This window comes from Numenius arquata, unplaced genomic scaffold (assembly GCF_964106895.1).
Source record: "Numenius arquata unplaced genomic scaffold, bNumArq3.hap1.1 HAP1_SCAFFOLD_1377, whole genome shotgun sequence".
NCBI lineage: Eukaryota > Metazoa > Chordata > Aves > Charadriiformes > Scolopacidae > Numenius > Numenius arquata.
In genome coordinates, this window is record NW_027415296.1 from 1 (window position 1) to 21,117 (window position 21,117).

At 58.1% G+C, this 21,117-nt stretch overlaps 1 protein-coding gene across 1 annotated transcript; it reads left to right on the forward strand.

Annotated features, from left to right (window-relative positions):
• Nucleotides 1–1,221: 1,221 nt before the first annotated feature.
• LOC141478586 (E3 ubiquitin-protein ligase HUWE1-like) lies at nt 1,222–20,630 on the forward strand (the record flags this gene model as incomplete). Its single annotated transcript, XM_074167614.1, is given in 28 exon segments — nt 1,222–1,266; nt 1,408–1,506; nt 3,151–3,357; nt 3,488–3,640; nt 3,788–3,850; nt 6,282–6,359; nt 6,453–6,500; nt 6,697–6,765; nt 6,902–7,001; nt 7,154–7,254; nt 7,358–7,508; nt 7,623–7,750; nt 7,872–8,012; nt 9,930–10,053; nt 10,394–10,495; nt 10,628–10,708; nt 10,868–10,974; nt 12,112–12,289; nt 13,772–13,863; nt 13,958–14,047; nt 14,049–14,170; nt 14,286–14,343; nt 14,472–14,648; nt 16,505–16,750; nt 16,878–17,011; nt 18,112–18,236; nt 19,042–19,206; nt 20,414–20,630. Coding segments are annotated over 28 exon segments (3,401 nt in total), but the record flags the coding sequence as incomplete, so codon positions are not given.
• Nucleotides 20,631–21,117: the final 487 nt, after the last annotated feature.

Sequence of the window (21,117 nt, forward strand, 5' to 3'; positions counted from 1 at the left end):
CAAGGGGGGGGCCAATCACGGGGGGGGGGGGTGTATGTTCTGTCCACCCCCCCCCCCCCGCCAAGGTATCAGTATTTAGCCCCCCTCCCCCGCCTTTAATTTGGGCCCCTCACCCTCTAATTTAAGCCCCCCCACCCCCCCCGATTTGGAACCCCCTTTTCTACGACTTAGGGCCCCCCCCCTCAGCTCCCCTAAATTTTACCCGCGCTATTACTTTGACCCCGCTTCCTGGGGTTTTCCCCATCATTTAACACCCCCCCCCCATAGGTGACCCCCAAAAACCAAGACCTCACCCCCCTCTCCCCCCCCCCCCCAAATTTTGCCTTCTCCCCTCCCCCCTCCCAGAAGCACCCGGCGTCCCCCCCCCTTCACCGAGCGACCGGGACGGCGCTGGGCCGAGGATGGACTGGTTGTGATTCCCGGTAAGGGGCCACCCCCCCCCCTCCAATTTATTTTCCCTCACTGTGACCCCTCTAATTTTTTTTTTGGGGGGGTGGGGGTCCCTAAAATTCTGGGGGGGGGGGGGGGTTTGAAACCACCCTGGGGGGGGTCGGGGTTCGGAGGGAGTGGGGTGTCCTGGGGCGGGGGGGGGGCACACGCCGGTGTCTCGCTGCCACCTTTAACTGGAGACTTTTGCAGAGGTTTTTTTTTGGGGGGGGGGACACCCCGAAATACCCCTCTCCGAGGGGGAAGACGCCCCAAAAGCCCCTCCCGGTTCCCATTCCCCCCCCCCCCCTCTAATTTGATGCGTCACCGTCACCAAACCGGCCCTACCGGGGTGGAGGGGGGGGGGGGAACGACACACAACACAACCCTGAGGGGGGGGTGCCGGCGGCGAAGCCCGTCACGGCGTGTTTAATTAAAGGGTTAACGAGCTTGCCTTCGTTAAGCTTTGGGTGTTAATTACGGGGTGTTTAATTTTTTTTCCCGGGGGGGGGGGACACACACGGGGACGGGCCCCAGGGACAGAGAGCCGCAGCCGGCGCAGAGGGACGCACGGGGAGCGCGGCCGGGGTTTTGCACATTCATTGTTCGGGCAGCGGCCGCGACGTCATCGGCCGCCGCCGCCGTCGCGACGCTCCTCGGGACAGAGAGTTCCCCCCCCCCCCCCCTTCCCCCAAAACCACGCCGAGGGGGGGGGGACACACACAAATATAACCCCTTACGGTGTCACCCCGCAGGGCCCAGCGTGACCAGCCCCCCCCCCTTCCCCCCCTCAAGATGAAAGTGGATCGGACGAAGCTGAAGAAAACCCCCACGGAGGCGGTGAGGACGGGGTGGGGGGGTGGTTCGGGGCGGGGGGGGGGGGTCGTGTGTCATTTAAAAGGATGCGGGGGGGGGGACGGGGATATAAAGTGATAATTTGTTGTGTGTGTGTGTGTCCCCCCCCCCACCCCGTCCTCGCAGCCGGCGGATTGCCGGGCGCTGATCGAGAAGCTGAAGGCGTGCGGCGACGAGCAGCTGCTGGTGGAGCTGCAGCAGATCAAGACATGGAACATCGGAAAGGTGCCGGGGGGGGGGGGGGGAACACCCCAAAATCTAAAAACCCCAAACCCCCCCCCAAAATGTCTCCCCGAGGTGGTGGGGGGAGGGGGTTTGTCCCCCCCAGTTTGCCCCCAGTTTGTGTGTGTGTGTGAAGGGCTCTGGGGAGGGGGGGAGTTGGGGGGAGCACCCCGATTTCCCCGCAGCACCCCCAAACTAGAGGGGACGCCCCTAAAATGTGGGGGGGGGGACTCTCTGTTTTTTACAGGGCGCTTTACCCCCCCCCCCCCCCCAATCCCCACAGGGTGCTCTGGAGCCCCCAAAACGGCGGGGGGGGGTACCCCAGTTTCTCCTTAGCCTGCACACCAATTTTGCCACGGCCCCCTCCCCAAATTGGCGGAGGGGTACCCCGGTTCCCTCACAGCCCCCCCTCCTCAAGCACCACGGGGGGGGACCCCAATTCCCCCGTCAGCCCCCCCCCCCCAAAAAGGGGTACCCTGATTTCCCCGTAGCCCCCCCCCCCCCCCGGCTCCTCTAGGGCTGGTGTAGCTCAACCCTGTGGCTTTAGAGCCCCAAAACTCCTGGGGGGACACCCCAATTTTCCCACAGCCCCCCTAAAATGGGGGGGGCCTCTAGCCCCCCAAAACGCCAAGGGGGGGGTCCCCAATTCCCCCATAGTGCCCCCACCCCAACCAGGAGCACCCCGATTTCCCCCCTGTCCTGGGACCGTTGTGATTCCAAACCCCTGTTCTCACAGAAGCCCAAAACTTTCTGGGGACCCCCCCAATTTTTTCAGAGCCCCCTATAACCAGCAGGGGGGCACCCCCCAGCCCCCAAAACACTGAGGGGGGGTACCCCAATTCCTTCATAGCCCCCCGAAAGCGACACCCCCCTCATTTGCCTATAGTTCTCTCCATTGCCTTGGGGCTGGTGTGGTTCCAAACCCCTCCCCTCACAGCTCCTCAAAACTCTGTGGGGACACCCCAGTTTCCCCAGAGCCCCCCTAAAACACCAAGGGGATACCCCCCAGCCCACTAAAAATACCGAGTGGGGTACCCCAATTCCCCCATAGCCCCCCAAAAGTGACACCTCTGTTTTTCTCCAGTCCCCCCACTGCCCTGGGGCTGGTGTGGTTCCAAACCCCTCCCCTCAGAACTCTGTGGGGACACCCCAGTTTCCCCTAAAACGCCAAGGGGACACCCCCCAGCCCCCCCAAAACACTGAGGGGGTTACCCCAATTCCCTCATAGCCCCCCCCAAGTGACACCACCCCGATTTTCCTATGGCTCCCCCCACCACTCTGGGGCTGCTGTGGTTCCAAAGCCCTCCCCTCGCAGCCCCTCAAAACTCTGTGGGGACACCCCAATTTCCCTACAGCCCCCCGTAACCAGCAGGGGGGGCACCTCCGGCCCCCCCAAAACACCAAGGGGGGGTACCCCAATTCCCTCAAAATACTGGGGGGGGGGGGGGGGGGGGGGAGGAGGGGGGGGGAAGACCCCATTTCCCTGCCTCAATTGGACCCGGGGCCCAACCCCCTGCCCACCTAGTGGGTTCAAACGGGGTGGGGGGGTCCCTGAAGATATCGGGGGGGGGGGGCGGGGGGGTGTTTGCTGTTTGTCTCATTTCCGAATATCGTTGTGTCTCCCCCCACACACACAAAAAAAAAAAGTGCGAGCTGTACCACTGGGTGGATCTGCTGGATCGTTTCGACGGGATCCTGGCGGAGGCGGGTCGGCCGGTGGAGAACATGTCCTGGATGTTGGCCTGCGACCGGCCGGAGCGGGAGCAGCTCAAAGCCCTTCTCCTGGCCCTCCTCAACTTCACCGCCCTCCTCATCGAGTACAGCTTCTCCCGCCACCTCTACAGCTCCATCGAGGTACCGGGGTTGGGGGGAACGACACCCCAAAAACCTCATTGGGGAGGAGAGGGGGGGCACACACACACACACACGGGATGTCACTTGTCGCTTAATGTCATTTTTTTTTTTTTTTGGGGTGTCACCGCAGCACCTGACGACGCTGCTGGCCTCCTCGGACATGCAAGTGGTGCTGGCGGTGCTCAACCTCCTCTACGTCTTCAGCAAGCGCTCTAATTACATCACTCGTTTGGGCTCCGATAAACGAAGTCCCCTCCTTTCCCGCCTCCAGCACCTGGCTGAGGTGAGGGGGAACCCCCAATTTCTTTTGGGGTTGTTGGTTTTGTTTTTTTTTTTTTTTGGGGGGGGCGTCCCCAATGTCACCTGGGGGTTTGGGTTGATGGTTTTTTTTTTGTTGTCGTTGTTTCTTTCGGGGCTCCCTCCCGCGCAGAGTTGGGGCGGGAAAGAGAATGGATTCGGGTTGGCCGAGTGCTGCCGGGACCTCCACATGCTGGTGAGTGGCGCTTCTGTCACCTTTTGGGGTCCCCCCGACACTGTCCTGTGTCCCCTTGTCACATCTTGGGGTCCCCAACACTCTCCTGATCCTCCGCTGTCGTGTCTCAGGGTCCCCCGATGCTGTTCTGCTCCCCCTCAGGGTCCCCCAGTGCCATCTGGGGGTCCCCCGAAGCCACCCTGTGTCCCCTCGGGGTGCACCGGTGACCTCTGATACTGTCTTGGGGTCCCCAACGCTGTCTTGTGTCCCCTTGTCACATCCTGGGGTCCCCAACACTCTCCTGGTCCCCCCCATTATGTCTCGGGGTCCCCCAACTCGGTTCTGCTCCCCCTCAGGGTCCCCCAGTGCCATCTAGGGGTCCCCCGAAGCCACCCTGTGTCCCCTCGGGGTGCACTGGTGACCCCTGATACTGTCTTGGGGTCCCCAACGCTGTCTTGTGTCCCCTTGTCACATCCTGGGGTCCCCAACACTCTCCTGGTCCCCCCCGTTATGTCTCAGGGTCCCCCAACTCGGTTCTGCTCCCCCTCAGGGTCCCCCAGTGCCGTCTGGGGGTCCCTCAAAGCCACCCCGTGTCCACTGGGGGTGCCCTGGTGGCCCCCGACACTGTCCTGGGGTCCCCAACATTGTCCTGTGTCCCCTTGTCGCATTCTGGGGTCCCCAACAGTCTCCTGTTCCCCCCCCTGCCGGGTCTCAGGGTCCCCCGATGCTGTTCTGCTCCCCCTTAGGGTCCCCCAGTGCCATCTGGGGGTCCCCCGAAGCCACCCTGTGTCCCCTCGGGACCTCTGATACTGTCCTGGGGTCCCCAGCACTGTCCTGTGTCCCCTTGTCACATCCTGGGGTCCCCAATACTCTCCTGGTCCCCCCCCCGTTATGTCTCGGGGTCCCCCAACACGGTTCTGCTCCCCCTCAGGGTCCCCCAGTGCCATCCTGGGGTCCCCAAAAGCCACCCCGTGTCCCCTGGGGGTGCCCTGGTGGCCCCCAACACTGTCCTGGGGTCCCCAACATTGTCCTGTGTCCCCTTGTCCCATCCTGGAGTTCCCAACACTCTCCTGTTCCCCCCCCCCGCCGTGTCTCGGGGTCCCCCGACACCGTTCTGCTCCCCTTCAGGGTCCCCCAGTGCCATCCTGGGGTCCCCCAAAGCTACCCCGTGTCCCCTGGGGGTGCCCTGGTGGTCCCCAACATTGTCCTGTGTCCTCCTGTCACATCCCGGGGTCCCCCGACGCCGTTCTGTGGCCTCTTTTCATGTTTTGGGGTGCTCTCTGTGTTGTTCTGTGTCCCCTCATCGCGTCCTGGGGTCCCCCAACACCATCCTGTGTCCCCTCAGGATGGCCTGGGGTCCCCAACAGTGTCCTGCCCCCTCCTGTCACGTTCTGGGGGTCCCAAACCTGTCCTGTATCTCCCTGTCGTGTCACAGAGCCCCCCAACACCGTCCTGTGTCCCCTTGTCACCTCCAGTGTCCCCCAACAACGTTCTGTCACCCTTGCTGCTTCCTGGGGTCCCTTTCTGTCACCCCCTCCCACGTCCTGCTGTCCCCAAACACCATCTTGTCACCCTTTTTGTGTCCCCAAACCCAATCCTGTCCCCCCTTCCCTGTCGTAGTGTTCCCACAGGTGACCCCAGGCCCCATCCTGTCACCCATCCTGTGTCCTGGTGTCCCTGGGCCCCATCATGTCACCCTTCTAGTGTCCCCAAACCCAGACCTGTCACCCCTCCTGTGTCCTGGTGTCCCCAAACCCGTCTGTCACGCTTTTTGTGTCCCCAAACCTGATTCTGTCACCCCTCTGTGTCCCCAAATCTGATCCTGTCACCCTTCCTGTGTCCTGGTGTCCCCAGACACGTCTGTCACGCTTTTTGTGTCCCCAAACCCGATTCTGTCACCCCTCTGTGTCCCCAAATCTGATCCTGTCACCCTTCCTGTGTCCTGGTGTCCCCAGACCCGAGTGTGTCACCCTTTTTGTGTCCCCAGACCCAACCCTGTCCCCCTTGTCCTGTCCCCAAACCCCACTCTGTCACCCCTCCCGTGTCCTGGTGTCCCCAAACCCGATTCTGTCACCCCTCTGTGTCCCCAAACCTGATCCTGTCACCCTTCCTGTGTCCTGGTGTCCCCAGATCCGAGTGTGTCACCCTTTTTGTGTCCCCAGACCCAACCCTGTCCCCCTTGTCCTGTCCCCAAACCCCACTCTGTCACCCCTGCCGTGTCCTGGTGTCCCCGAACCCGACTTTGTCACCTTTTTTGTGTCCCCGGGCCCCATCCTGTCACCCCTCCGTGTCCCCAAACCCGACCCTGTCCCCCTCGTCCTCTCCCCAAACCCCACTCTGTCACCCTTCCCGTGTCCCCTGCGTCCCCAAACACCCACCCCCCACCCCCTCAGGGGGGGGGACACCGCTGTCCCCTCCCCATTCACCCCGTGTGTGTGTCCCCCCCTCGCAGAAGTACCCCCCCAGCGCCACCACCCTCCACTTCGAGTTCTACGCGGAGCCGGGCGTCGAGGTGAAGGTGGACAAGCGGGTGAGTGACAAGGGGACACTTTGGGGGGTAGGGGGGGGGCCCCAAAAATCTGGGGGGGCTCCCCCTTAACACACACCCCCCCCCCCTCCACAGGCCACCAGCACCACCCTGCACTACATCCACATCGAGCAGCTGGACAAGGTGAGCTTTGGGGAGGGGGGGTGGCAGCAATTGGGGGGTGGCAGCAATTTGGGGGGGGGGGGGGCCCTGCTTTGATCGGGTCCCCCCCCTCCCCAGCCCTCTCCCCAGCCCTCTCCCGTTCCAATTTTTATTCTGCGCACCTAATTTTTTATTTTTTTACCCCAATTTTTCTTGGCCCCCCCCCCCAAATAAAAAGATCTCAGAGAGCCCCTCGGAGATCATGGAGTCCCTCACCAAGATGTACAGCATCCCCAAAGACAAGCAGGCGAGTGCCGGGCTTGGGGGGGGGGGGGGGGTTTGGGGGGCACCGTGACCCCCCCCCCTCCTCGCCTCAAATCCTCTCTGACACCCTCCCTCCCCCCCCCCCCCCCCAAATCCTTCTTCCCCCCTGCTTCCAACAGATGCTCCTCTTCACCCACATCCGCCTGGCCCACGGCTTCTCCAACCACAAGAAGCGACTCCAAGCCGTGCAAGCCCGGCTCCACGCCATCTCCATTTTGGGTACGGCCTGGCCTTAAATCAATTAAGGGGGTATTTTAAGGAATTAACGAAAGAGGCGGTGGGGTTTTGGGGGTGTTTTATGAAGTGACGCCATCTCCACTCCCTCCTCTTTTTTTGTTTTTTTGTTTTTTTTTTTTTTTGGGGGGGAGCAGTTTACTCCAACGCCTTGCAGGAGTCGGCCAACAGCATCCTCTACAACGGCCTCATCGAGGAGTTGGTCGACGTCCTCCAAATCACTGACAAACAGCTGATGGTGAGGAGCACCCCCAAAATAACCTGTCCCGCCCTCCCCCCCCCCCCCCCAAAAGCAATATGTGTGTGTGTGTGTGTCCCACTTTAACCCTCCCCTCCTCCAGGACATCAAGGCGGCTTCCCTGCGCACCCTGACTTCCATCGTCCACCTGGAGCGAACCCCCAAACTCAGCAGCATCATCGATTGCACCGGAACCGCTTCCTACCACGGTTTTTTACCCGTTTTAGTCCGAAATTGCATCCAAGCCATGATCGGTGGGTGGAGGAAAACCCCAAAAAGGGGGAGGAGGGTTGGTATTGGAAGGGTATTATTTCCTCCCCCCCCCTAACGCCTTCCTGCGCCCCCCTCCCTCCCTTCCCCCCCCCCAGACCCCTCCATGGAGCCCTATCCCCACCAGTTCGCCACCGCCCTCTTCTCCTTCCTCTACCACTTGGCCAGTTACGACGCCGGCGGCGAGGCCTTGGTCTCCTGCGGCATGATGGAAGCTCTTCTAAAGGTGAATTCCCCCCCCTCCCCCCCGCCAAAACCACCTTGCTTTTGATTTAAAAACGATTTAAAGATTTCTTAAATGCGCCTCCTTCCTCCCCCCCCCCCCCCCCCCAAAAAAAAAAAAAAAGGTGATCAAATTCCTGGGGGACGAGCAGGACCAGATCACCTTCGTCACCCGGGCGGTGCGGGTGGTGGACCTCATCACCAACCTGGACATGGCGGCCTTCCAGTCCCACAGCGGCCTCTCCATCTTCATCTACCGCCTCGAGGTAGCGGCCCACCGCTTTTTTTTGGGGGTGCTTGGGGTCCTTTTTGGGGTGCCTGGGGTCTTAATGTGGTATTGAAGGTCTTCTTTAGGGTGCCGAGGGACGCGTTTCTGGGTTCTTGAGGACCATTTTTCACGTATTGAGGGCCTTTTTGTGGGTCTGGGGGTCCTTTTTGGGATGCCTGGGGCTTTTTTGGGGTGCTGGGGGTCTTTTTTAGGGTGCTGAGGGACCTCTTTCTGGGTTCTTGAGGGCCATTTTTCATGCATTGAGGGCCTTTTTGGGGTGCTGGGGCCCTTTTTGTGGGTCTGGGGGTCCTTTTTGGGGTGCCTGGGGCTTTTTTGGGGTGCTGGGGGTCTTTTTTTAGGGTGTTGAGAGACCCATTTCTGGGTTCTTGAGGGCCATTTTTCACGTATTGAGGACCTTTTTGTGGGTCTGGGGGTCCTTTTTGGGGTGCCTGGGGTCTTTTTGGGGTGCTGGGGGTCTTTTTTTAGGGTGTTGAGAGACCCATTTCTGGGTTGTTGAGGGCCATTTTTCATGTATTGAGGGCCTTTTTGGGGTGCTAGGGCCCTTTTTGTGGGTCTGGGGGTCCTTTTTGAGGTGTTGGGGGTCTCTTTAGGGTGCCGAGGGACCCCTTTCTGGGTTCTTGAGGGTCATTTTTCATGTATTGAGGCACTTTTTGGGGTGCTGGGGTCCATTTTGGGGTGCTGGGGTCCGTTTTGGGGTGCCTGGGGCCTTTTCGGGGTGCTGGGGGGTCTTTTTTAGGGTGCTGAGGGTCCCCTTTCTGGGTTCTTGAGGGCCATTTTTCACGTATTGAGGCACTTTTTGTAGCGCTAGGACTGTTTTTATGGGTCTAAGGTCCTTTTTGGGGTGCTTGGGTCCTTTTTGGGGTACTGGGGGATTTTTTTTAGGGTGTTGAGGGACCCGTTTCTGGGTTCTCGAGGGTCCTTTTTCATGTATTGAGGGTCTTTTTGGGGTGCCTGGGGCTTGTTGGGGGTGTTTTTTAGGGTGCTGAGGGACCCTTCTCTGGCTTCTTGAGGGCTCTTTGTGTATTGAGGGCCTTTTGAGGGGTGCTTGAGGGCTTTTTTTGGGGTGCTAGAGGCCTTTTTGTGGCTCTGAGGGCCTATTTCGGGGTGCTTGAAGCCCTTTTTTGGGGGTGCTTGAGGGCCATTTTGGGGTGCCTCAGCCCATTTTTGGGGTGCTTGAGAACCATTTTGGGGTGCCTCAGCCCATTTTTGGGGTGCTGAGGGCCATTGTGGGGTACCTCAACCCGTTTTTGGGGTGCTGAGGGCCATTGTGGGGTCCTGAGGGCCATTTTGGGGTACCTCAACCCATTTTTGGGGTGCTGAGGACCATAGTTGGGTCCTGAGGGCCATTTTGGGGTACGTCAACCATTTTTGGGGTGCTTGAGGGCCATTTTGGGGTACCTCAACCCTTTTTTAGGGCACCGAGGGCCATTTTGGGGTACCTCAGCCCATTTTTGGGGTGTCTCAACGCATTTTTGGAGCGCTGAAAGCTATTTTGGGGTACCTCAACCTATTTTTGGCGTGCTTGAGAGCCGTTTTGGGGTACCTCAACCCGTTTTTGGGGTGCTGAGGATCATAGTTGGGTCCTGAGGGCCATTTTGGGGTACCTCAACCATTTTTGGGGTGCTTGATGGCCATTTTTGGAGTGCTGAAAGCCATTTTGGAGTACGTCAACCATTTTTGGGGTGCTTGAGGGCCATTTTGGGGTACCTCAACCCTTTTTTAGGGTGTCTCAACCCATTTTTGGAGCGCTGAAAGCCATTTTGGGGTACCTCAACCCATTTTTGGGGTGCTTGAGAGCCGTTTTGGGGTGCCTCAGCCCATTTTTGGGGTACCGAGGACCTTTTTGGGGTGCCATTTTGGGGTGCTGAGCCTCTTCTTCCCTCCCTCCCCGCAGCACGAGGTGGACCTGTGCCGCCGGGAGTGTCCCTTCGTCATCAAGCCCAAGGTGCAGCGTCCCCCGGCGGCCGCCGCCGCCGCCGTCGTCCCCGAGGGGGAGGAGATGGAGACGGACATGGAGGGTGAGGAGACGGAGGGCAACGAGGGTCTGCCCCCCGGCAACGTCACTCCTCACCCCGTCTTTGTCACCGTCACCCCCGCAGTGACCGACGTGGCCATGGAGAGCAGCCCGGGTCCTTCCACCGAAGCCCGGTCGGATCCGGCGCCGTCGGCCAACGCCGCCATCCCCACCACCAGCGCCGCCGTCGCCGTCACCTCCTCCTCCCCACGCGGCGGTAGGTGCCACCTCCATCGTGTCGTGTGTGTGTGTGTGTGTGTGTGTGTCCCCTCCGTTTTGGGGGACACCCTGGGGGTGGCTCACACCCCTCTGTGTGTGTCCCCCTCAACCTTCTACCCCCTCAGGAGTCCAGTGCATCCCCCAACGCGCCGCCTTGCTCAAATCCATGCTGAATTTCCTCAAAAAAGCCATCCAAGATCCCGCTTTCTCCGACGGCATCCGCCACGGTGAGCGTCCCCACCTCATGTGTGTGTGTGTGTGCCCCTCCCCCGACCTCGGGGGACAGGAGAAGGGGGGGGGCAACACCCCGACACCCCCTTAACTATTTTTTTTTGCCCGTTTTGCTTCAAAAACCCAAGTGATGGACGGCTCGCTCCCCACCTCCTTGAAGCACATCATCAGCAACGCCGAATATTACGGCCCTTCCCTCTTCCTCCTGGGTGAGCGGCGCTAAAAAAAACCAAAACCAACAAAAAACCGAACAAAACAAAACCCCGCTGGATGGGTTTTGGGGTTTTTTTTTTTTTTTTTTGGGGGGGTGGGGTGGTGTTTCGTCTCCTGGTCCCCCCTCGTCCTCAGTCCTTCTCCTCCCGCCGCAGCGACCGAGGTGGTGACGGTCTTCGTGTTCCAGGAGCCTTCGCTGCTCTCCTCCCTGCAGGACAACGGCCTCACCGACGTCATGCTCCACGCTCTCCTCATCAAAGACGTGAGTTTTTTTTTCCACCCGAAAAAAAAAAAAAACCTTTATTATCCCTCGTGGCGCTTTCCGTCCCCTTATATCCATTATATGGTATGGATTGAAATCCAGCTGGCGGCCGGTCACGAGCGGCGTGCCTCAGGGCTCAGCGTTAGGACCATTTCTGTTTAACGTCTTTATTGACGATCTCGATAAGGACACGGGGTGTATCATCAACAAGTTCGCGGATGACACCAAGTTAAGCGGGAGCGTTGATTCCCAGGAGGATTAGGGAAGCTCTACGGAGAGACTTAGATAGATTGGAGCGTTGGGTCGACGTCAACGGTGTGAGTTTCAACAAGGGCAAGTGCCGGGTTCTGCGCTTGGGCCACAACAACCCCGTGCGTCGCTACAGGCTTGGGGAAACGTGGTTGGAAAACCACCTGGAAGAAGGAGACCTGGGGGTTCTGATTGACAAGCGGCTGAATAGGAGCCGGCAGTGTGCCCAGGTGGCCAAGGTGGCATCCTGGCTCGTGTTAGAGACAGCGTGACCAGCAGAAGCAGGGAGGCGATTGTCCCCCTGTGCTCAGCACTGGTGAGGCCACACCTGGAGCGTCGTGTCCGGTTTTGGGCACCTCAATCCAAGAGGGATATGGAGGTGCTGGAGCGGGCGCAGAGGAGGGCAACGGAGCTGGTGAAGGGGCTGGAGAATAAATCGTAGGAAGAAGGATTGAGGGAGCTGGGACTGTTTAGTTTGAGGCAGAGGAGGCTGAGGGGAGACCTCCTCACTCTCTACAACTACTCGAGAGGACACTGTAGAGAGGTTGGTGCTGGTCTCTTCTCGCAGGTAATTAATGACAGAACGAGAGGGAACGGCTTCAAGCTCCAGCAGGGTGGGTTTAGACTGAACATTAGGAAAGAATTTTTCACAGAACGAGTGGTCGGACACTGGAAGGGGCTGCCCAGGGAGGGGGTTGAGTCGCCATCCCTGGATGTGTTTAAGAGACATTTAGATGTGGTGTTGGGGGATACGGTGTAGGGGAGAACTTTATAGAGTAGGGTAGATGGTTGGACTCGATGGTCCCAAGGATCTCTTCCAACCTGGATGATTCTATGATTCTATATATATATATATATATATATATTTTATTTTTTTTTTAAATTGAGGTACCCGCCACCCGGGAGGTTTTGGGTTCCTTACCCAACGTTTTCAGTGCCCTTTGCCTCAACGCCCGGGGCCTGCAGTCCTTCGTCCAGTGCCAACCCTTCGAGAGGCTCTTCAAAGTCCTCCTCTCCCCGGATTACCTGCCCGCCATGAGGCGCCGCCGCAGCTCCGACCCCCTCGGTGAGATGGCTGCGGGGGGGGGCGGGATGACAACGATTCGCTTTTTTGGGGGGGGGGGGGACACGACTTCTTTTGGGTTGGGGCTTGATTTTCTGGGGAGGAGCCGTGTCATAGCCCTGAGAGAAACCCCGCCGCCATTTTGAGGACCCACAGCCCCACCACCATCCCCTCAACACACTGGTTTTTAGAGCGTTTTATGACATTGAGGGTGCTGCTTTTTTATTTTTGGGGGGGGTGTCTCTTTTTTTGGGGATCCCCCCTTCTTTTTTTTGGGGGGGGGAGTTCCCACATAGACAAGGGGATGCCGTGAGAGAAACCCCGCCGCCATTTTGAGGACCCACAGCCCCACCACCATCCCCTCAACACACTGGTTTTTAGAGCGTTTTATGATATTGAGGGTGCTGCTTTTTTATTTTTGGGGGGGGTTTCTCTTTTTTTTTGGGGATCCCCCCTTCTTTTTCTTGGGGGGGGGGGGAGTTCCCACATAGACAACAAGGGGATGCCGTGAGAGAAACCCCGCCGCCATTTTGAGGACCCACAGCCCCCCTCCCATCCCCTCAACACGCTGGGGTTTTTAGGGTGTTTATGACATTTAGAGTGCTGCTTTTTATTTTTTGGGGGGGGTTTCTTTTTTTGGAAGCTCCTCCTGCCTTTTTTAGCTGGGGGAGCCCACAGACAACAAGGAGGATGCCACGAGAGAGACGCAACCGCCGTTTTGGGGACCCACGGCTGTGCCACTGTCCCATCAATAGACTATTTTTTGTGTGTTCACGACATTTACAGTGCTTATTTTTGTTTTTTTGGGGTGATCCTTTTTTCTTTGGGGGGTGCTTTTCTCTTTATTTTGGGTGTCCCCTCCCTGCTCTTTTCAGCGGGGGGGGGGCGGGGGCTGCATAAACAACAAGGAGGATGCCGGGAGGGGGACCCTGCTGCCGTTTTGGGGCATCATCCCATTAATACAGCTTTTTGGGGGCATTTTATCACATTTTGGGGTTCCTTAACACATTTAGGGTGCTGCTTTTTTTTCCTTTCTTGGGCTATTTATTTTGGGGACCACCCCTCCTTTTTTCAGCGGGGGGGGGACACATAGACAGCAAAAGGGACATGAGGAGAGGGCCCCCACCGCCATTTTGGGGACCCACAGCCACGCTGACGTCCCGTTAATACACGTTTTTTGTGGTGGTTTATCGCATTTAAAGGTCTTCTTTCTATTTTAGGGGAGTGTCTTTATTCCGGGGATCCCTCTCCTTTTTTTGGCGGGGGGGGGGGGGCATGTAGACAGCAAGGGAGAGTGACCCCGCCGCCATTTTGGGGACGCACAGCCTTTCCACCATCTAATTAATACTCTTTTTTTTTTTTTTTTGTGCTTTTAACATATTTTGGTTGCTTTATTTTATTATTTTTTTTTTTCCTCAGGGGGTGCTTCTCTTTATTTTGCCCCACCCCCACCCCCAAATAAAAACCTTCTCCGTACCCCCACAGGAGACACAGCCTCCAACCTGGGCAGCGCCGTGGACGAGCTGATGCGGCACCAACCTACCCTCAAGACGGACGCCACCACTGCCATCATCAAGGTGACAGCTTTGAGGGGGGGACACCTTTAGGCCACCCCCCTCCACCCTAAAGACCCCTCCCCCCCCCTCCTAAAATTTAAGTCTTGTTCTGTAGCTTTTAGAGGAGATCTGCAGCCTGGGCCGGGACCCCAAATACATCTGCCAGAAGCCCTCCATGCAAAAAGCGGACGGGACGGCGGCGGCCCCCCCCTCCCCGCTCCCCCCACGCCGCCGAAGAAGCCTCCAGCGAGGATGAGGAGGAGGAAGAAGTTCAGGCCATGCAGAGCTTCAGCGCTACCCAACAGAGCGAGGCCGAGCCCAGCCAGCAGTGAGCGTTGTTTTTCTTTTTTTTTTTTTGGGGTGGGGGACCCAAAAAAGGACATTTTGGGGGTGGGGGGGGGATGGGACATACCACTTAACGTCACCCCGTCTTTGATTTTCAGGGTGGTGGGCACGGAGGAGCGCATCCCCATCCCCCTCATGGACTATATCCTCAACGTGGTGAGGAAAAAAAGGGGGTTCACCCCCTCTTTAGGGGGTTGTTGGGATTTTGGGGACACACACACACACACCCCAAAGCCCAAATTCCCTGAACCTCTTGATTTTTCCTTCCCCCCTGCCCCCCCAAGATGAAATTCGTGGAGTCCATCCTCAGCAACAACACGACGGACGATCACTGCCAGGAGTTCGTGGCCCAACGGGGGTTGCGGCCCCTCGTCACCATTTTGGGGCTCCCCAATCTTCCCGTCGACTTCCCCACCTCCGCCGCTTGTCAGGCCGTGGCCGGCGTCTGCAAATCCATCCTGGTATGGGGCAGGGGGGGGGCAAAAAGGGGCTGGGGGTGGGGGCAGAACCTGAAAGGTCAATGGAGACTTGGGGGGTGGGGACACGACCCCCAAAAGGCCCATGAGGGCTTTGGGGGGGGGACACGGACCCTGAGGAGGTCAATGGGGGGGGTGTCTCTCTTTAAATTTTGATTTGTCTTTTCAATTTTAATTTTCTCCCGTAATTTTCATCTCTAAATTTTCATTTCTTTTTCACCCAAATGTTAATTGTTCCAGAATTTTAATTCCCTTTAAAATTTAATTTTTTTTTTTTGCCAGCTTTTTTATTTCATTCCTTAAATCAATTCCTCCCCCAGATTTTGATTCCCCTCCCCCAAATTCTGATTCTTCTCTTTAATTTTAATTGCTCTCAAATTTTCTCTCCTCAAATTTTCATTTCTTCACCAATTTTTATTGCTCTCCAAACTTTAATTCTTCTCTACAAATTTTGATTCCGTTTGGTGAATTTTTGACTTCCCTCTTCAAGTTTTGATTCTTTCTCCCTCCAGATTTTGATTTCTTCACCCATTTTTATTTGCCTTGAAATTTTAATTTCTCTCTCCGAATTTTAATTCTTCTCTCCAAATCTTAATTCTACTAATTCTGAATCTAAATCCCCCGATTTTGAATTTTTTTCTTCCTGATTTTTTATTTTCTCTCATGAATTTTGAATTTTCTCTGTACCATTTTTTTCTCTCCTCAATTTTGAGTTTTCTCTCCCCCGACTTTGAATTTTGTCCCCCCGACTTTGACTTTTCTCTCCTCAATTTTGACTTTTCTCTCCTCAATTTTGACTTTTCTCTCCTCAATTTTTATTTTTTCTCCCCCGACTTTGAATTTTCTCCCCTGAATTTTGAATTTTCTCTGCACGATTTTTTTTCTCCTCAATTTTGAATTTTCTCTCCCCCGACTTTGACTTTTTACTCCCCGGTTTTGAATTTTCTCTCCTCGGTTTTGAATTTTCTCTCCTCAATTTTTATTTTTTCTCCCCTGACTTTGAATTTTCTCCCGCAATTTTGAATTTTCTTTCTCTGATTTTTATTTCTCCCCCGAATTTTGAATTTTCTCTCCCGAATTTTGAATTTTCTCTTCTCGATTTTTATTTTCTCTCCTGAATTTTGAATTTTCTCTCCCCAATTTCTGTTTTCTGTCTGATTTTGAATTTTCTCTCGCAGATTTTGAATTTTCTCTCCCCGATTTCTGTTTTCTGTCTGATTTTGAATTTTCTCTCCCGGATTTTGAATTTTCTCTCCCGGATTTTGAATTTTCTCTCCCTGATTTTGAATTTTCTCTCCCCGATTTCTGTTTTCTGTCCGATTTTGAATTTTCTCTCCCCGATTTCTGTTTTCTGTCTGATTTTGAATTTTCTCTCCCCGATTTTGAATTTTCTCTCCCCGATTTCTGTTTTCTGTCTGATTTTGAATTTTCTCTCCCGGATTTTGAATTTTCTCTCCCTGATTTTGAATTTTCTCTCCCCGATTTCTGTTTTCTGTCCGATTTTGAATTTTCTCTCCCCGATTTCTGTTTTCTGTCTGATTTTGAATTTTCTCTCCCGGATTTTGAATTTTCTCTCCCCGATTTCTGTTTTCTGTCTGATTTTGAATTTTCTCTCCCGGATTTTGAATTTTCTCTCCCGGATTTTGAATTTTCTCTCCCCGATTTCTGTTTTCTGTCTGATTTTGAATTTTCTCTCACGGATTTTGAATTTTCTCTCCCCGATTTCTGTTTTCTGTCTGATTTTGAATTTTCTCTCCCCGATTTCTGGTTTTTTGTCCGATTTTGAATTTTCTCTCCCAGATTTTGAATTTTCTCTCCCGGATTTTTACTTTCTCCCCCAGACGCTGTCGCACGAGCCCAAGGTGCTGCAGGAGGGGCTGCTGCAGCTGGAGGGGGTGCTGTCTGCGCTGGAGCCCCTGCACCGCCCCATCGAGGCCCCGGGGGGGTCGGTGCTGCTGCGGGAGCTGGCGGGGGCCGGCAGCGTCCCCGACGCCACCCTCTCCGCCCAGGCCACCCCCCTGCTGCACGCCCTCACCGCCGCTCACGCCTACATCATGATGTTCGTCCACACGTGCCGCGTGGGGCAGGTAAAGGCGGACCGTGTCCCCCCAATTCCTTCTTTTTTTTTTTTTTTGTTGGGGGGGGACACACACAGAGACAGCGTTTTTTGAGGGGGGTTCATCACTTCTTGTCTCCATCCTCCCCCCGCCCCAGAGCGAGATCCGGGCCATCTCGGTGAACCAGTGGGGCTCCCAGTTGGGGCTGAGCGTCTTGGGGAAACTGAGTCAGCTCTACTGCTCCCTGGTCTGGGAGAGCACCGTCCTCCTCTCCCTCTGCACCCCAAACAGGTATGGGGTGGGGGGGGCTCCGGGGGGGGGCTGGGGAGCACTCAGGGAGGATCTTTGAGGGGTCCGGGGAAGATTTGGGGGGGTTGAAAAGGATTTTGGGGGGCTGGGGAGGACTCAGGGAGGATCTTTGGGGGGCTGGGGAAGATTTTGGGGGGGATCGAAAAGGATTTGGGCTGGGGAGGACTCAGGGAGGATCTTTGGGGGAGCTGGGGAAGATTTTGGGGGGGGTCGAAAAGGATTTGGGCTGGGGAGCACTCAGGGAGGATCTTTGGGGGGCTGGGGAAGATTTTGGGGGGGGTTGAAAAGGATTTGGTGGGGCTGGGGAGGACTCAGGGAGGATGGGGGGGGTCTGAGGAGAATTTGGGGGGGTGAAAAGGATTTTGGGGGGCTGGGGAGCACTCAGGGAAGATCTTTGAGGGGTCCGGGGAAGATTTTTGGGGGCTGGGGAGCACTCGGGGGTCTGAGGAGAATTTGGGGGGGTTGAAAAGGATTTTGGGGGGCTGAGGAGGACTCAGTGAGGATGGGGGGGGTCTGAGGAGGATTGGGGGGGTGAAAAGGATTTTGGGGGGCTGGGGAGGACTCAGGGAGGATCTTTGGGGGGCTGGGGAGGACTCAGGGAGGATGGGGGGGTCCGAGGAGGATTTTGGGGGGCTGAGGAGCACTTAGGGAGGATCTTTAGGGGGGCTGGGCAGGATTTTGGGGGGTCTGAGGAGGATTTTGGGGGGGCTGGGGGGCTGGGGAGGATTTGGGGGGGACTGGGGAGGACTTAGGGAAGATGGGGGGGGTCTGGGGAGGATTTGGGGGAGGGGGCGAAAAGGATTTTGGGGGGCTGGGGAGCACTCAGGGAGGATGGGGAGGATTTTGGGGTGGGGGTGGGGGTTGAAGAGGATTTGGGGGGAGCTGGGGAGGATTGGGGGGGGGGGCACTGGGAAGTGGGGTGCAGCCTCCAGCCCCCCCAATAAATAGAGGGGGGGTGTGCGTGTCTGTTTCCCTCCCACGTTGAGTCCCGGGGGGCTCTTGGGGGGTGCTGAGGAGCCCTTCCCCCCTCCCCCCCAAGCATGGGGGACCCCAGTGACCCCCCATTTTTGCCCCCCCCCCAGCCTCCCCCCAGGGTGTGAGTTCGGGCAGGCCGACATGCAGAAGCTGGTGCCCAAGGAGGAGAAGGCAGCGCCCAGCCCCCCCCAGGGGGGCAAGAGGGCAGGTAGGTTTTTTGGTGGGGGGGGGGGTGTGTCTATAGGGGTGGGGAGGGGGTCGGGGGGGGGGCTTTTAGTGGAAAAATGGAGGTTTTGAGGGTTTCTAGGGGGGATCGGGGGAGGGCTTTAGGGAGAATGGGGGGGTTTAGGGGAGGGGGACTTTTTGGGGGGGGTCTTTGGGGTGAAGGGGGGGATCTCAAGGAGAAGGGGTGACTTGGGGGGTGTTTGGGGGTGGGGGGTCTTTGGGGGGGGCTTTAATGGAAAAAGGGGGGATATGGGGGGTTTCTATGGGGATTGGAGGAGGCTTTAGGGAGAATGGGGGGGTTTAGGGGAGGGGGGCTCTTTTGGGGGGGTCTTTGGGGGAAAGAGGGGGAGTCTTTGGGGGGGGCTTTAGGAGAAGGGGGGCTCTCTAAGGAAAAGGGGTTTCGGGGGGGTCTCTAGGGGGAAGGGGGGGCCTTCAGGGAAATGGGGGTCTCAATAAGAAGGTTTTTTTTCGGGGGGGGGGGGGGGGGATGTCTTTTGGGCAAAGGAGGCTCTTTAGGGGGAAGGGGGGGGTCTTTGGGGGGTTTAGGGGGAAGGGGGGGTCTTTAAAAGGGGTCTTAAGGGGAAGGGGGGGGTCTTTGGGAGGGGGGTCCTTAGGGCGAAGGGGGGTTTGTCTTTAAAGGGGGCCCTTAGTGGGAAGGGGGGGGGTCCTTAAGGAGAATGGGGGGTCTTTGGGAGGTCCTCCGGGGGCAGAAGCTGTTTGTGGGGGTGTCACAGCACTGTGGGGGTGCTCCCTTCCTCTCCCCCCCCCCCCCCCTTCCTTGCAGAGGGCGACGCGGAAGGGGCGGGGGGCAGCGACCCCCCCCCCGGCGCAGGGGCTGCTGGAGGGGATGGGGCTGGAGGGGGAGGCGCTGGCCCCCATGGAGACGGACGAGCCCAGCGCCGCCGACCCCAAGGCCAAGGCCAAGATCACCCCCGCCATGGCCGCCCGCATCAAGCAGATCAAGCCCCTGCTCTCCGGTGAGTGTTGGGGGGTGGGGGGGGCCCCCCCCCCCAAAAAAAAAATAAAATCCCAGGGTCACCTCCCCCCAAAAGCAGCGTGGGGTCCCGCCGAATCGTTTTGGGGTACCCCGGAGCCTGGGGGAGGGGGGTGGGTGATGGGGGAAGGGGGCGGGACATGGGGTGGTCAAAAAGGAGGGGGGGGTCCCCAAAAGTGGGGAGGATGGGGGTCCCCAAAAAAGGATGTGGAGGTCCCCAAAAGTGGGGAGGATGGGGGTCCCCAAAAAGGGGGAGGAGAGTCCCCCAGAAGGGGAGGTTGGAAGTGGGGTCCCCAAAAGCGGGGAGGATGGGGGTCCCCAAAAAGGGGCAGGGTGGTCCCTGAAGAAGGGGTCCCCAAAAAGGGGGGGGAAGGATGGATTTTGGGGTCCCTGGGATCAAGGGCTGGTCTTGGGGGTCCCCAGGGTGTTGGGTGCTGGATGTGGGGGGGGGTCCCCAAGGTTGGGTGCTGGGTTTTGGGGGTCCCTGTGGTTTGGGGGTCCCCAGGGTCGTTGGGTACTGGGGCAGGTGTGGGGGGGGGGGTCCCCAAAAACTGGGTGCTGGGTTTTGGGGTCCCTGTGGTTTGGGGGTCCCCAGGGTGTTGGGTGCTGGATGTGGGGGGGTCCCCAAAGGTTGGGTGCTGGGTTTTGGGGTCCCCAGAGTGGTGGGTGGTGGATGTGGGGGGGGTCCCCAAAGGTTGGGTGCTGGGTTTTGGGGTCCCCAGGGTGTTGGGTGCTGGATGTGGGGGGGGGTCCCCAAAAATTGGGTGCTGGGTTTTGGGGTCCCTGTGGTTTGGGGTCCCCAAAGGTTGGGTGCTGGATGTGGGGGGGGTCCCCAAAGGTTGGGTGCTGGGTTTTGGGGTCCCCAGGGTGTTGGGTGGTGGATGTGGGGGGGTCCCCAAAGGTTGGGTGCTGGATTTTTGGGGTCGGTCCCCAAAAATTGGGTGCTGGGTTTTGGGGTCCCTGTGGTTTGGGGGTCCCCAGGGTGTTGGGTGCTGGATGTGGGGGGGGTCCCCGAAGATTGGGGTGCTAAATTTCGGGAGCCCCCGGAGATGGTGGCCCGGCCCGTTTGGGGGGGGTTGTGTGTCCCTCCATGTTGGGGGGTGTGTGTGTGTGTGTGTGTATCCCCCCCCTATTTTTGGGGGTGACTAACGTGTGTGTCCCCCCCCTCCCCCCCCCTTCCCTTTTGGCAGCCTCCTCGCGGCTGGGCCGGGCGCTGGCCGAGCTCTTTGGGCTCCTGGTCAAGCTGTGCGTGGGCTCGCCCGTGCGGCAGCGCCGTAGCCACCACGCGGCCGCCGCCGCCCCCGCCCCCACCCCCGCCGCCCGCGCCACCGCCTCCGCCCTCACCAAGCTGCTCACCAAGGGGCTCAGCTGGCAGCCCCCCCCCTACACCCCCACCCCCCGCTTCCGGTGAGGGGCGGGGCCACGGGGAGGGGGCGGGGCTTCGGGGGAGGGGCTCGGGAAGGGGTTTCAAGGGGGGACAGGGTGGAGCTTGGGGGTGGAGTTACAGGAAGGGGTGGGGCTTGAGGGTGGAGTCAAGGGGAGGGGGTGGGGCTTGGGGGTGGGGTTAAGGGGAGGGGGGTATGGCTTGGGGTGGGGTTACAGGAAGGGATGGGGCTTGGGGGCGGGTTAAGGGAAGGGGTGGGGCTTGGGGCGGAGTTACAGGAAGGGATGGGGCTTGGGGTGGGGTTAAGGGGAAGGGGTGGGGCTTGGGGCAGAGTTACAGGAAGGGGTGGGGCTTGGGGCGGGGTTAAGGGGAAGGGGTGGAACTTGGGGGCGGAGTTACAGGAAGGGGTGCGGCTTGAGGGTGGAGTCAAGGGGAGGGGGTGGGGCTTGGGGGTGGGGTTAAGGGGAGGGGGTATGGCTTGGGGGTGGGGTTACAGGAAGGGGTGAGGCT